At 38.5% G+C, this 16,342-nt stretch overlaps 1 protein-coding gene across 1 annotated transcript in view; it reads left to right on the plus strand.

Annotated features, from left to right (window-relative positions):
* SCIN (scinderin) overlaps positions 1 to 10,577 on the plus strand; it is a 46,943-nt gene extending 36,366 nt beyond the window's left edge. Inside the window, exons 9-16 of the mRNA XM_085227510.1 lie at positions 575 to 696; positions 899 to 989; positions 3,687 to 3,857; positions 4,341 to 4,518; positions 4,974 to 5,095; positions 6,644 to 6,721; positions 8,042 to 8,102; positions 9,028 to 10,577. Of these exons, the coding sequence (XP_085083636.1) occupies positions 575 to 696; positions 899 to 989; positions 3,687 to 3,857; positions 4,341 to 4,518; positions 4,974 to 5,095; positions 6,644 to 6,721; positions 8,042 to 8,102; positions 9,028 to 9,161 (957 nt within the window). The 3' untranslated portion in view covers positions 9,162 to 10,577. The remainder of the gene's footprint in view (positions 1 to 574; positions 697 to 898; positions 990 to 3,686; positions 3,858 to 4,340; positions 4,519 to 4,973; positions 5,096 to 6,643; positions 6,722 to 8,041; positions 8,103 to 9,027) is intronic.
* Positions 10,578 to 16,342: the final 5,765 nt, after the last annotated feature.

A 16,342-nucleotide genomic window follows, 5' to 3' on the forward strand; every position in this document is an offset into this window, starting at 1 on the left:
TGAGACCCTGAAAATAAGAGGAGGAATAAATGCCCACAGTCTTATTGGCTTATTTTCTGCATTTCTGACCTCATACTTGGGATGGTCCATGGATTTCAACCACAGCAGCTTAGATCTGGAGCACTTTTTATTTATAATTTCAACCGTATGTTTTTGAAGGGCAGCTGTTAACTGAGTTGTGCTGTAGTGAATCAAATACAAGAAATCTGCAAAACTGTATCTTGACTACCTCTCCCAAACACTACTATAGTTCTACTGAGAGCCATAATGTTGTGACATTCTTGTTACACTATCATCTTAAGACATTAAGAAAGTAAGTTCAAACATAGCACTATGAAATGACATTAAAGCATCAAGACAAAGAAGAGTGTACTGCATGGCTCGTTGATCATTATTCATTCATTCTGTGAATATAGGGTGCATACATACACTTCAGTGTAGAATCTTTCCTGGTCATATACTATAACATTTGGGAAGAGAAAAAAAGCTGCTTAAGGTATGATAGAATAAATTGCCTCTTGAAGAGACTCAAGATGAAGTTTAGCATTTTGCAGTGATTTCTGTGTTTCCCCAGATCTGGCGAGTGGAAAGCAGCGGCAGAGTTCCTGTGGAACCTGAGACGTATGGACAGTTCTATGGTGGTGACTGTTACATCATCCTTTACACTTATCCTAAAGGGCAGATCATCTACACATGGTATGTACTGACAGCTTTGCACAGACCTCCAATATGTGGACATTATTTCATGCTGACTTTGTGTCCTGTTGAGAAGAGTAGAGAATCACATGTAAATGCAGGGTTATTTACTGTGTCTTGGAGATGCAGTATAATCTCTAGACCATTTTGAAATTCGGCTCAATCATTGTTTTTGTTTTTTTTTTTACAATGTCTTCCTCAGGCAAGGAGCCTGTGCTACAAAAGATGAACTGACTGCTTCTGCATTTCTGACTGTTCAGCTGGACAGGTCATTGAACGATCAGGCTGTGCAGGTTAGTATCTTTGGGATGACCTTGAACAGAGCATACAATATGGATGCAGAAACAAGAACTGAAAGAAGGAGATAGTGTTTGAAGACAGGGAATATCGACTGGTAATGGTGACCCCTTCTGTGAATGTATTTGTCATGTATCAAGATATTTAACTTCCATTCAGTGCATAAACTGCCTGAAATTACTTGTGTTTTACCACAGCTTAATGGTACAATGATTAGCCATGAAGCACTGTAAGTTTATCTCACAGTTCACTCTGCAAGAAATTGTGCATGTTGCCATACTGATCTTTTTTCATAGCACTTAGCTTAGTTGCAGAAGATAGATGTACCTCCTTAGTTGAAAAAACACGAGTTTGTATTCAAGTCTTTTTGTCATTGACCTGTTTGTACAGATAAAACCAAGCTGCCAGTTACTTGAACTCAGTTCAAATTTTTTTTTCCAGCTTTTCCCTTTTATTTTCTTCATACAATTAATACTGTTTGATCCTCATATTTGTTTTCAAATACATTTCTGACTTGTTGGCTTTAACCAACATTGGGTAGATGGAGCAGTGGAAAGCCCCTTATTTTCACAGAAGAGCTCAAGCAGGAAGATGACTAGGGATAGGCAGGGATTTTCTAGGCACTAGAAGGTAATTATTTATTTCCCATCCTTTAATTAAACCAATTTAAGGACTTCCTCCACCCACGAATGTACACTAAACTTAAAAGGCAGATTATGCTTCTGTCTATTAATCAGTTATGATTTATTACTGAAAGTATACTAAGGAAAATTTAAAATACTTCCAGTTAATTATTCCTTGAAGTATTCCTAACATATGTTCTGTTTTTGGACACAGCTCGGCACCATACAGTTTTATGTCATACCTACAACCAGTACTGCAGTAATAATAACATTACATCTAATTAGCTGCAATAATATGATTAAGAAGCTGTTTTATTTGAGCTGTGTGTGTTTAGGAGGTTTAGGTTAGATATTAGGAGGAAGTTTTTCACACAAAGGGTGGTGACACACTGGAACAGGTTGTCCAAGGAGATTGTGGTTTCCCCATCCCTGGAGACATTCAAGGCCAGGCTGGATGTGGCTCTGGGCAGCCTGGTCTGGTGGTTGGCAACCCTGCACATAGCAGAGGTGTTGAAACTAGATGATCATTATGGTCCTTTTCAACCCAGGCCATTCTATGATTCTATGATTCTATGTTAACTACAGGTAGGCATGTAATTGCTTATAAATACACTCGTATAAATTTATGTGTGGATTTGTATGTATATATATGCTTACCTAAAATATATCACCTGTACTTAACGTGTAAAAGCATTATTGGAAAGGTTTGAAGTGTATTATTTCTGCTCACTAGATGGCACTACAGTACAAATTAGTATTAAAACGCCATGGGAGCATTTGTTTTGCTGGAATGTTTCCCTCAGTGCATTTCTTCTGTGTTGTTTTTGTTTTTTCATTTCTTGCTGTTTGTCATTTGTAAAATCCTGCAGCTTGACATCCACAAGCATACATGTTAGGTGTCCCAGACAGGTAATGTTCTCAGTCTGTCCAGCAGTGCAGCAGCTGGAAGCACTTCCTTGGCAGCCCAGCACGATCTGCTGTCCTGCAGCAGCCCTTTCTTGGCTCTCCGCTGCTTCCAGCCTGACCAGGCATAGCTCAGGGCCTTGAACCTTGTACCAGAGCTCTGCAGCACGCTTATACTGAGCTCCACTGCCTCTGGCTGAGTACAGAAGCATCTTCAGCCTGGTACTGCCATGTCCCCGGGGTGTTTTGCATAGGAAGCAGAGCCAGTGTGACTGTCCAAAAGACAGACATGGCTCCTCCCTGTGCTGCTGCCTTTCGCTGCCTTCCTGACAGGCAGCTTTCCATTTATTTCCTTTTCTTCCCCCTGCCCCCCTCATCTTTTCTCTCCTGCCATCTTTCCTTTTGCCTTCATTTCATGCAAGATGCAAGTCACTTTTCCTTGTATAAAGCAAGAGGAACTTGCATAGAAAGTCCATATATAATATAGTCTTTAGCTGTTGCAGCTTTTGTTTCCTTAGGTGGGAAAAGACAGAGGATACTCTCATAAAGGAAGAACAAACAGTTGTATACAAGTAACTTATATTGTACATTAATCTAAAAATAGCAGTTCTTTATACCTCAGTGTTCTTTGAGATGGCAACAATTTCTTTTGTATCTGTAATGGAAGTTCCCTTTGGTCATCCATGTTATTCATGCAAGATGGATTTATACTTATCTTTTTCATCGTGCTACAGAAAAATGCACACATAAAAAAACAATCAGGATGAACAACTGTCTTCTTGTGTTTAAATACACAGCCCCTAAAATTTCAAGTTATTGTTTTAGTGGAATTAAAAGACATATGAAACTCCATGAAATGACAGTTCTTTTGGAAAAAAAAAAGCAAATTTCTTATTACAGTAGATAGTAGACATTTTAAACAGTGAGACATTATGTTAGAGGTTTGAATCCTATCTCTGTGTTAACATGATTGACAACAAATCTCACAAATATTCTAACTTTATTTGTATGGATCTATATTCTTAGATTTTCTCAGTTTACCAGTTCTTGCACTTGCTAACGCTCCTACTTTTATTAGCTAACATTGTCTATGCTATTCAACAAAGGCTAAAAATAATTACCCATGTCCTCTTGTTTCTTTTATTGCATTTTGTTATGTATGTACAGATTCGAGTCAGTCAAGGCAAAGAGCCTCCCCATTTACTGAGCCTCTTCAAAAATAAACCACTTATTGTCTACAAGAATGGGACATCCAAGAAGGAAGGTCAGAAACCTGCTCCACCCATACGGCTCTTCAAAAATCGCAGAACCCTAATGTCTATTAACAGGATTGCTGAGGTAAGGTCACCTGTTAAATAATATGGTATAGCTGCCATGAGCTGCTCTTACTATCTCTGTTGAATAGTCACATCTGGTACGAACACAACTTTGAAAAACACTGCTCTGTGTGACCAACCTATCTCAAGGATCAAAGGGAATAAAGTATAACTGGCTACAACCAATCTGCTTGTTGCAGAGGAAACTGTGTATGAAAATGTGTAGTGAGCAGTCAACTGACAAATAACAGACAAGAAATCAGCAACCCGTAATGAGACAGTCCTTCCTACTACCAGAGAGTTCTAAGATTTGTCCTTCAAGACAGATCCTAGTTTCAAGTGAAGTTCATCTCTAATTTATGTCAGTGTAAATCCAGGAAAAATTCAAATTAACAAAGCATAGCTGACTAACATCCGTATGTATGTTTTATACAAGCATTCAAAATAGTGACCCATGTTATTTGAAAATGGGAAGAGTGAAATTCTTTCTTTCTTGATGTTCTAGGTTGATGTTGACGCAATGTCACTGAATTCCAATGATACCTTTGTTCTGAAACTTCCAAACAATACTGGTTACACCTGGATGGGAAAAGGAGCAAACAGAGAAGAGGAACAAGGAGCTCAATACATTGCCAGTATTCTTAAGTGCCAGACTGCTAGGATTAATGAAGGCCAGGAACCAGGTTGGTTTCTAAGGGGTTGCTGTGGATATACAGCACTGTATGGAAATACAGCCTAAATGTTTTTCACAATTATGTATTTTGTAAGCAGAACCATGTGCTCACTCTCTCCCTTTGAAAATCTAATACAACATTTTACAAGGGAAATCTATCTGAAATTGGCTGATGCAGAAGTAGTGCAGTGCCCTGGAAGTCTGTAGGGCAGCAGCTGGTGCTGCAGAGCAATGTGATCCTTTCTTAGCCCTTGGTGACTGGGAGGGGAGCAAGACGTTGCAGACGTAAATCTGCAAGTGACACTTCTATTGTTATGCTGACAAACTGGAGGAAGAATTGTAAGAAAATGCACTCATCTTTGAGGCAGCAAATAAGATGCTGTTCAGGGATTCTTAAAATAATATCATGCAAAACCATTAAATGTTAAATCCACTGCTGTATAAGTTATGCATTATGTATTTCAGAGGAATTCTGGAAAGCACTTGGAGGTAAAAAAAAATATCAGACTTCATCACAGCTTTTGACAAAGGCTGAAGATCATCCTCCTCGCCTGTATGGTTGTTCTAATAAGACTGGCAGATTTATTGTAAGTGTATAATGGATACTTTCCTCTTTCTTTAATAGTATAATTTCTGGCATGTTTTATCTTGGGAACCAACAGGTATTAAATTAATTTGGGGACCTGGCTTTTCTTTTTGTAGTTAGTAGTGCTTAGCAAGAGCTAGAGAGTTGAGGCTTGATGCTTTGAATCAATTCAAGTGCAGAGAAGAGAAGAGACAGAAGAATTAATACTGGAGATGTCTGCACAGCCTGCTCTAGCTGTGGACTCAGAGGCTTGCAAATGCAAAAAGATGAGGCACTTACCTAGTCAAAAGCATTGCGTTCTTGCAGAGCATTGCCAGTCTGCTATCATTTGTCTGAGAAAGTGCAGGTCAATGCCTTTCCCCTTATGTGTCTGACAGTGGGGGTGAGGAAAAGAAACATCCTAAACCCTTGCCAGAAATCCTTATTAGCCTGAAATTTTCTGTAGAGATTTAGGACATGTAATTACCTCTAAGGTACTGGCCTATGCTCAGGAAAGTAAGAGGACATACTTCCTTAGCAGAAATATCCAGAACTGTGTGCTGGATATTAAGCGTATGGTTTAGGCTTAATTACTTACCATATTCTGGAAAGGTGTTACTGTTTGGAAAAGATAAACTAATTTTTAGATAGGCAACATAGTTGGCTACCATCTCTGCAACTTCCTTAAGAGAAATCTCATTCATACTGAGAGAGATAATACAAATAGGATCCTTTATTAAGGACTTTAAAATCTTATAAGAATAGTAAAGCATATTCTTCCAGCAAGCTTTTAAAATACTCCTGTGAAATACAATGGAAGTAACCAGTCTCTCTATAATATCCTGCTGGCAGCTATTTATTAGCTTGGTTTTCTGTTTTAAAACCCCTCCAAATCTATGAAATTCCATATCTCCCATTTCATTCCTTAGTACCTGACTCACCACTGTTAAAGCTCACCACAACGAGGAGGTCAGATCACTCAGAGCTTCTGGCCATCATATCATGGTAGAGGGAAAAAAGGATTGACTTTTGCACTATCTGATTCCAATCCCTCTAGTACTCCTGCACGACCAAGCATAGCCAAATGCTTGATAGACCTTTACAATTAACAGGCTATCTATTAGCTACATTATTAGCTTTCCTGCTCATACAGATGAAAATTAAACTACTTTCTTGTCTGCCTGTAAATCCCTGGAAGAAGCAAGCAGTCTGCATTTCCTCTGGGGGCTAATCCTTAATGACTTAGTTAACTATCATGTCTCATTTTCAAGTGACTGGAAAGCATGCTTGCATGTGTATCTCACCACTGAGCTCACCCAATGCAAATCAGAGTAGTATCTTTATTAATGAATGTAAGCTGCATGAATACATCAGCTGTAAAATTGGTTTAGTTAGTTTGGTACAAGTCACACTATGGAAGTCTCCCTGTCTTCTCCTTCTGGCAAGCTTCAGTCCTAATTCACAATGGTCACAATTCCTATTATTCTTTAAAAAATATCTGTGGTCTGTCCAAAATCGGAGAAGTCATTAAGGCAAAAGCAAAAAATACCCACCAGAATGTCCTTTTTAGATTGAGGAGGTCCCAGGAGAATTCACTCAGGACGATTTGGCTGAAGATGATGTCATGTTACTAGATGCTTGGGAGCAGGTAAGCTGTGTACTTTACCACTGTTGTTTTTTTGTGGTAACAAGAATTTATTCTTAACAACTTTGCATGTAAGATGGGAGGAAAGATCATATTTCTGAGAATGAAAGAGGTTTTGTTTTCTTTAAATTGTATCACTGGGAGTTGCATTTTCTGAGTTCTATGATGTTCTAGTGTGAATATACGTGACCGAATTTCTAAGCATAATGTGACACCACAGCAGACATTTCCCATTAAGACCAATGGAGGCTGCAAGAGTATAAACTCCAGGATTGAGGCTCTCGAAAGGATTCTTGACTTCATCCCTAAGATTTATTAATTTTAAGAAAGAAGGTTATTGCAAAAAAAGCCACAAAATCAATATAGCAGCATTACCCATGAAAAAAAATCTTTTTAGAGAAGGGGACAAACACTAGACCTTTACATAGATTTCTTCAGAAGATCTGAGTTGAGGGTGACAGAAATAATCTCCATCATTTTCCCGGATTCAGAGAAAACTGAAAACATTGAGAGATTTTTACATGGCAGGCATACTGTGACTGTGGATAGCACATCTGTGTCTCACATTCTCTCTATTCTTTCTCTGCACCTTGGAGGGAAATGGGGAGAATATCATGCTTTACCTGTCTTCTTCAGCCTAACCTTCAAGGGAAAAAGGCTGAGATTTTAGGAAATGCAAAGGAATGTGCAAGGCCCATACAAGAAGGAGCAGAGAGGAAGGCAGTATTAAGAGCTGGGTAGGAAGGTGTTGGGATATACTGACTCAGATATGAATGGAAGAGATTTGGGAAAAGAAGCTGATTTCCAAAAGGATCCTTGGCAGAAAGAAAAAAAAAGAAAAAAGAAAAAAAAAAAAAGTGGAGATTGCAGACTGAGGCTCTGGAAGTGGGGTTATTCAGTGAAGTATTCAGTATCCTGAGTAGCATCTGTCTGAGGGTACAAGTGCATATGATGCATATACAGAGCCTGATCCAGGCTGCTCCTGTTCAGCACTTTCACCTATACCCAAAGAGCAGTTTTCTTGCAAACTTGGAAAAGATGACCACGGAAAAGGTAATTAGAGTTCCTTTCATCTGAGTGCATCAAGTCTGGCATTCCAGCATCAAAAGAGAGAGGTGAAATTGTTGAGTATAGATCTACATTCTCTAGCAAGGGAAAAAAAAACACACATTAATTCTGGTTTATGAGACCTGTGTATCTCTGCAGTACTTTCATAGAATATATTATTTCTCCTAGTGGAATCAACTGTTTTGTGTTTTGCCTACTGCACATAAAATCCTAATAAAAACAGAAAAGCTTAAGCTTTCTCTCCTCTGTTTGCAGGTTTTTGTCTGGATTGGGAAAGATGCTAATGAAACTGAACGACAGGAATCCGTTAAATCTGGTAAATCAAATCACTTTGGATTTGATTCTGAGGGAAGTAGCATCAATAGTGCTTAACCAAATGAAAAGATATTGAAGAAAAAATGTAGTTGTGTTTACAGTGTTGTTTAAAAGAGTTACTGAACTTATTAGGATTTAATCCTGGGTAAGATTATTTTCTCCTTTAAATGTAATTTAAAACTCATATATCTTTCTTATCTGTAAATTTATGAAGAGAAAAATTAATCAGAGCTTTTTAAAGTGATTATAGGAGAGCTCAATGAAAAGAAACTGCACTGAAAATAAAATGAGGTATTACTGACCCAAACCCTACAATGTATAGTCAAAGGAGTGCCAACATATCCCCAACTGTCTGTATTGCCACCTTTGGAGGAGGAAATTCCTATTGCAGGACAAATCAAGATAATTTACCTGGAATGCACCTCCTTAAAAAATCCTGTCATCTTTGGTGTGATTTCTTATACCTGAGCCTTCCTGATGGAATTCCTGCTAAAACTGCTTGCAGGCATTTCCTCAAAGCAGCTAAGGTTGCCTTGCCTGCATTTCCATTAGGTACTGATGTTACACTGAGACGTCAGGGGATCTGTACTGAATGCAGATTTGAAGCTTTTACATGGCAAAAATGGGACTGAAGCCTGTGAATTTGCACAGCACCAGTAAATGTGTTCTCCTGATCAAAAACCAAAACACGGTTGTATGGCAGTGGACTGACCAGAGTAATAATCACTGTTTGACTCCTGTGGAAAATTCTTTCACTGGCAGCTGGGAGAAATCAGCAATTACTTGATCATTTCATTGCCTTTGAAATAATGAATGGAATACCTTATTATAATAGCTCTGGGTTCTTTCTCTTGAGCTTTCGATGTATTTTTTATGCCAAAGGAATTAACTAATATTTTACATGTTTTATTTCCCCCTGTTTTTAGCCAAACGTTATATTGAAACAGACCCTTCTGGCAGAGATAAGGGAACCCCCATCGTTATTGTGAAGCAGGGGCACGAGCCCCCAACCTTCACAGGCTGGTTCCTGGCTTGGGACTCCAACAAATGGAAATACTGATTTACTCAAGAGAGCTTCAGCTTCAAGCCAAAGAATTATCAGTGCACAACTGTTTTCTAGTATTTTTAAGCATAAGCTTATGCAACAACACGATGCAGATGTTGTTATCCTTTCCTGAGCTTTGATATATTTATATGAATAACTTAGCAGTTCTCAGTGCTGGATAGGATAAGTGATAATTGTCAAGTGAGGTGGGTGGGGCTTTTCATGTAGGAAATATGTAATCTATGAATTCTTCACAAAAGTGGACCAATTTCTTTTACTGTGCAAAGATGGGCCAAATTCTGCCTTTCCTTAACCATTCAAACCAATGCCAAACAAACTCCTTTAGTGTAAGGTCAGCATAATTTTGTGCATAATTTGGCCAGTGTAGAATTTCAGATGATGCCTGATCCAGAGCTTTGTCTTGCAAGGGGCAAACAAGAGATGAATATTTTGACAAAGCTGTTCTTAACACGTTTGTTTCCTATCCTTGATCTAGATATTATAATTGGAGTTTAGGATTGTACACTTGTAAGAATATGAAGGTGTTTTGCGGTGGATTTTTTTTTTTTTTTTAGATTCTAACTCATTTTAATGTATTTCCTTAGGTTTCTCTATGCAAACCATCTCCAGCTCCAGATCTTTTTAACTGAAGCTCCCGTGCACATTTTAGGGAACTACTTTTTAGTGGAAGCATAAGTAACAGCTTCAAAAATACTTACTCTGCCTTAACTAGACTGCACTTAAGCCATACTTTGCCTTGGTTGCCTTACTCAGCAGTCCCTTGGAATTTGTTCACATTGTTAGGTACAGGATGTGTTTCCAACTCATTTTCTAAACAGCTCTCAGTCAAATATCAGCATGGAAACTCCTTGTTTTAGCAGCATTACTGGGAATTTGGAGTATGAGGAAGCACCACATAATAATTTTCTCTCAGACACAGTTATTTGGGACTTCTTTTTTGTATTCTGGTGAATTTAAGAGTACATTTTCAAAGTATGTTTTTTTAAGTTGTAGTTTTGCCAGAAAAGTCTCCTTACGGGCATTAGGAAAAATCCTGCTAAATCTATAGCGCTGCTTTAAGCATTTATCCTAGAATGCTTGTTTTAAACAATTTGTAGAGCAGTAAATCAAGTCAATGTCGCTTTTTAATGAAGGCTTTTCAATACTTTTGTTGATCTCATAAGATTGTTTGGAAAGTGAACATTTTAGTTATTTTTTACTTTTTTAAAAAATGATTGTGATTTTGAATCTGAGTAATGCAAAAGAGTGAATTTTGTCTGAGCTCATAATAATATTGGCAAAAAATAAAGAGAAGCTAAATCAATTAATTCAGGGAGTTTTTTCAGCCTTAAACATTCATTTAAATCCTTTCTTAAATAACCGGGCTGTATCTGGATGTCATTTCATTTAAAATAAAATTACGAAACAGTACGTTATATGCAAAATTGATTTTCTTATCTCTGACATTATTGCTCAGTGCACCCACAGATGTCTAGAAAACCTTCGTAAAGAATAGTAGATACTTTCCTCTTTAGGTGGACAATGCAATGAGAGGTTGAGTGTGGGGTTTTGTTTGTTTGTTACTCTGAAGCTCTTTTACCCAACAAAGATCTAATTCTTCCCAATAACTGTGAGAATTTGAGAACTGGGCACTTAGAAGCACGCTGTTTCATCTTTTAAAAAAAGAACTACCTCCATTGTTATTAATTATTAGGCTTCAAATCCCTGCTTGCAAAAATGATTGACTGCAGGAATGATTATTTTTTGAGAGGAAATAGGATAGGTCTTGTGTTTTATTTATAAGCATAGAAGAGATGTCCTTCTCCTCCTGGAAAGAGCACAAAGACCTTTTCAGTGACTCAGCTAGCACACTTTATACAGCCACTGAGCAGTCTGTGATTATCTCATGTCTTTGACACATGCATACCATTATTTTTGAAAATTAACAGTTATAGTAGCTCCTTAACCAAGGATTAAACAAGATTTGCTCTCATTGTACATCAACATCTGCCAGATTGCTGACAGCTCTGAACTCTACACAGGCTGTCAGCATGTGCTGCAGCACTGTGAAAGCATGTTTTCAGCTCCCATGCACAAGACAGAGAAGCTTTTGTGGTCTCCTGGCCCAGACATTTTGGTCTTCCGTGCATTGTCCTGGCACATTGATTGCTGATGTTGAGAAGAACATCGAGAGCTCATAACTGAACAATGTTTGCAATTGTGCTTTGAGCATGAGAGCTGCTCTTAACATTGTTTTTGGTTTTACTTGGGAGTGAGAATGTTTATTTTTCATATACATAAGCATGTGCAGTACATACAAAGATACGTTTCTTTCCTTCTCTCTGACGACAGAACTGTGATTGCTGGGAAATATTGAAGATTAAGCTATTTTCAAGAAAGTATTTAAGCACATTAACTTTAGGAATATACATATCAAATACACATTTATTTCAGAATAAATAGAAAAAAATGCACAGATGTATGCAGTGAAGTTAATTCAAGAATAAGCTGAGTTTTGAATTATTATCAAAACAGTAAACAGTATTTTCAGCCTATTTCACATAGCAAATTTAGACCCTGAGTTAGCAGTTTCATTATGTTTCTGAACAGCAAGTAGTCGTGTGTTCTATTGGTCAAAAATACAGCATCATTTTGATGTTAATACAGTTTAATTGCAGAGAAAACATACTAGGAGTCCTTGGAGTAAGTAGGACACTGCAATATTACACACAGTATTGATAATTTACATAAAATACATAATTTTAGATTATAACTACAGATTGTACACTGGAGAGGAGACAGCCTCTGGAATCATTGCTCTAATTGCCCGTTTTGACCAACAGTACACAGTACTCTATTGCAACAGATTTGCTGTAAATGATGATGCTAATTGTAGCTAAATTCAATTGAACAGTTTGATCTTACCAGTTCAGTCTCACATAGGCTTCATCTGCAATAATAAGAAAATGACAATGATAGTAGACAGTGGTACCATCCCTCACAGGAGAACTAAGGAACTGTACAGAAAGGACACTGCTCACTGAACTACAGTATGAGGTGTTCTCAGACACCTCTATAAGCTATAGGGACATTTCTTGTTACTAACCCTTTACCCTGTGATCTTCTAGTCTTCATTTTTACAGGTTCTAATGAGGCTAAAAAAATCAAGTATTTTATTTTACATGGACTGAAGTTGCTCTCAAGAGTCCACTTCTCTACAGGGAAAAAAAAAAAAAATTCTATGTATATGGGAACTGTTGAGTCATTGACTGAACCACTGATTGATCACAGAATCACAGAAATCGTAGGGGTTGGAAGGGACCTCCAGAGATCATTGAGTCCAACCCCCCTGCCAAAGCAGGTTGAGGCAATCACCTGAGGCAAGGATTGAGTCAACTTTGGGAGCACAGGTGAAGGCAATTCAGCTGTGTGACTGGACCCCATTTAAGGTCTCACTACCACTTGGAAAGGATCTCTTTCTGGAGATCCCTCATTTTTGGAGTTTTCTGCTGCAAGCCTAGATCGGGTGAGCATTTCTTCCTTGATTGACTCTTTTCCACCACAATAATCTTTTTAACTATAACACCTGTAAAGTACCATCCTAGCCATGCTACTCTTCCAACTGTACATTTGTTGACTGTACACTATGAAATACTACTATTTCCTGAGCACATTGCTGTAGTCAGACTTTTAAATTGAGTCAAATGTAAATATATAAAACAAATAAAAACCAGAGGTAGATCACATTCTTAACATGCTGACTTTACAAATAATAGCTTTTCCTTTTTTACAGAGTGTAATTTTCTTTTTAGATAAAAAAAATAATGTGCCTTTCCCTTATTCTGGCTAAGAATATTACCGCTAAAATCAAAGGAACTTTGATTTAATTGAAGCGCAATCAGATCTTTAATCCATTACAGGTCCTCTCTAGAGTGGCCTAAGGATACTCTGACCTCCTCTGACTATTAACACTACCTTCTGTTTACGATCGATAAACCACACTCACAACAATTAAAGCATTCAATGTTCAAGAGGAAGAAGAGCAGGCCAAAGGGAATTAGGAGGCCTGCTATGATACAAAATTAGTTGATGACTACTCTGGTCCTCATCCTGTTGCAATCAAGCCTGTAGGGAAAAAAAAAATCTGCTCCTACCAAATAGAAAACATAAGCTTTTATTTTTTTCTCCTCAGTACTAACAAACTCATTCATTCCAGATGAGCTGTTTTAAGGGGAACCAATCTTCCCCCTAAATACATCTACATTTCTACCCTGTATGTGCTCTCCTTAAGACAGAGTGCTGTGAAGATACTCAGATCAATAAATTTAAACATTTTGCCACCATAATTCATGTGGGCCTGCTTCTAAATGAAACAAAAGCATCAAGTGAAAATGTTGCTTTTTATTGTTTGGTTTGGCTATAGATCATTTGTTCAGTAAACAAGCAAATGCTTCAGAACATTACCTGGGTGGAGGCATGCAGGACTAGGGAAGGTGTGTGCCATGTTTCTCTGGGAATGTGCCAGGCACTGGGACACTGTGAAAGATATCCCATAGCAATGCCAAGAGAGAGGCACGTTACAGCAGTGCTTTGATATATTCTAACAAAATCTCTTGATTAGTTCTAGACAAACAGTTTTATTTGATGTTCTTTACTGGATTTCACTGGAGTTGGAAATATTTAAATCAAGGCTGAATGCAAGCAGTTGACTTTTACCATAGTTTACCTAGTGGTTGACTCTGCTTCGTTCATCTGATTTCCTTCCTACAATAGAATCAGCAACAAGCTTGAGTGAAATAGATCATTGCTAGAAGGACTGTAATTTCCCTCTAGGCTTAGATTTTCACAGAGGAGGTTCAGAAATGTCAGACTTTTCCATTTCACCAGCTGAACAGGGCCATCTTTGCTGGTGCCAAAGATGAATGTCTTTCCCACACCAGCTAGCTGCTATCCTACTGGTCTTCATCAGAGATTAGTCATTGCGATAGAGGAAGAGAAGAGTGGCAGTGACTGCCTTGTCAGCAAGGACAATAGATTGGCACTGAAAATTCTATGTTTCCAGTCAACAATAGATAACTTGCCTTTTCATCATAAAATCATTAAGGTTGGAAAAAACCTCTAAGATCATTTCTTCCAACAGTCAATCCATCACCGCCATGCCCACTGAACCATGTTCTTAAGTACTACATCTGTCCTTTCCTTAAACACCTCCAGGACTCTACCACTTCCCTGGGCACTCTGTTCTGATGCCCAACCACAGTTTCTGAAAAGAAAATCTTCCTAATATCCAAACTGAACCTCCCCTGACACAATTTAAGGCCATCTCCTCTTGTTCCACCGCTGTTACCTGGGAGAAGAGGCAAACCTCCACCACACCATAACTTCCTTTCAGGTAGTTGTAGAGCAACTAGAAATGTTGTAGAGATGTCTGCATGTTGTAGAGATGAGTCAACATGTACTAATGTTGCCATGTCTAAGCTGCTGTGGATCTCACTGTGCTTCTGGATGCACTGAATAAGAGCAGATAAAGTTGGGATCATCTAGTTCAACCATAAACCCATGCCTGTGACCACTCTAGACTATGGCCCTCAATGCCACATCTACACTCTTCTTGAACACCTTCAGGGGAAGTGGATTAATCACTTTCCCAGGCAGCCTGTTCCAATGCTTAACTATTCTTTCTGACAAGAAATTTTTCCTAACATCCAACCTGGCTGAAATTTGCTCGTAGAGAAGCCATGGAATTGCCCCAATACAGGATGAGGTGGGAGCATCCCTATGGAGGTGCTGGGGCACTCCAGCATCCATTACCTAAATACCCATCCTGTGAGTACTGTTTTTCCTCCAAGTGCTGCCTTGCCCAGTGTGCTGCTCTACAGCTCGCCCAGGGATAATGAGATCTTAGCATAGGCTGCAAGGCATGTAACCAACTCTCTTAACACTTTTTCTTAAATCAGTTGTTCAACTTAATAGAAGGGCATGATCATGAGCTTTTAATGTACTCAAAACTTCAAGTAACCTTTACCAAGACTATGTGAAGAAAGGTGGTAGAAAATTTTTGCACATGTAAAACAGCAGACAAGGACTCTTATAATCTGTATTCCCTGTAAATCCCTTTGTAACCTGAAGGAAATCTCTCAGTTTCTGTGCTTTCCCTCTCTACCTATTATAGGGGGATTTCTTCCATCCTTCCACTGTTTATTTAAACTGTGCTGTCTTTTATCATGTGTTTGCACAATGCTTGACCTAACAGAGTCACTTCTCAGTCTGTCATCCTGTATGTACTGATCATAATCCAGACAGCTGCTGGTTTATTACCATCAAACAGCACAGACCTGCTCAGAGCAAAAACAGACAATGCAACATGCCAACCCCTTACTGGGGAATTCTCTATGCTGCTGGGCAGGTTTACTAAGAGAATTCTGGGGCAGCAGAGAGAGAGCTGGAACGAGTTCAGTTGAGGAATAAAGACTTTTTGATATAAATCAACACAAACAAAAATAAAAACCCTAACAGCACAGTTCATGGTTGCCTTAACAGAGCACCCTGTAAGTCATAACTGCAGGTGCATTTGTTTAGATCCAGATGAATTCCTCCCCAGAACAGAAGCAGCTGTTTAGGGAAAGGTAAGCGTGAGGGGATGAGGCTCAGCTGTGTTTACAAAGGAACAGCAAAATCCTCAGGCTCCTCTTTACTTTGACATGGGAAGTAAGAACATTTTCTTTTAGTATGTCAATTTTTCTGTTCTCCCATGTCCTTAAACTTTTCTGATGCTGCTGATAAAGCCAAAAGGTCTCTCTGTAATGCATCTAACACTTTCTGGCAAGTGGTATCTTCTAGGCTGCTCAAAGACTGGCTGTTAATAATTCACTGGATCTTTCCTCTTTTAACATTGAATTATACTGGGGAACAGACATTTGGTGATGTGACTCCAACTTAGAGACTGAGCGTCGAGGGTTTCTGTTTGCTGCTACATATATGAAAACTGAGAGCACCAAAAAGTGTCCGCTGACTATAGATGGAAGGATTAAGATGACTGCTGAGTATCTTGTTCATTTTCATGCTTTGTTTTTGCATTTCAGTGGTATCTCCACCATTGAAGTATCTGTTAGCTGCTTTATTTCACATAAAAGGGAGAATTTCACGATTCTGTAACAAAAAAACCTTGGAACCAGGGAGTACGCAGTAATTACGAA

Source organism: Meleagris gallopavo, chromosome 6 (assembly GCF_905368555.1).
Source record: "Meleagris gallopavo chromosome 6, MGAL_WU_HG_1.1, whole genome shotgun sequence".
NCBI lineage: Eukaryota > Metazoa > Chordata > Aves > Galliformes > Phasianidae > Meleagris > Meleagris gallopavo.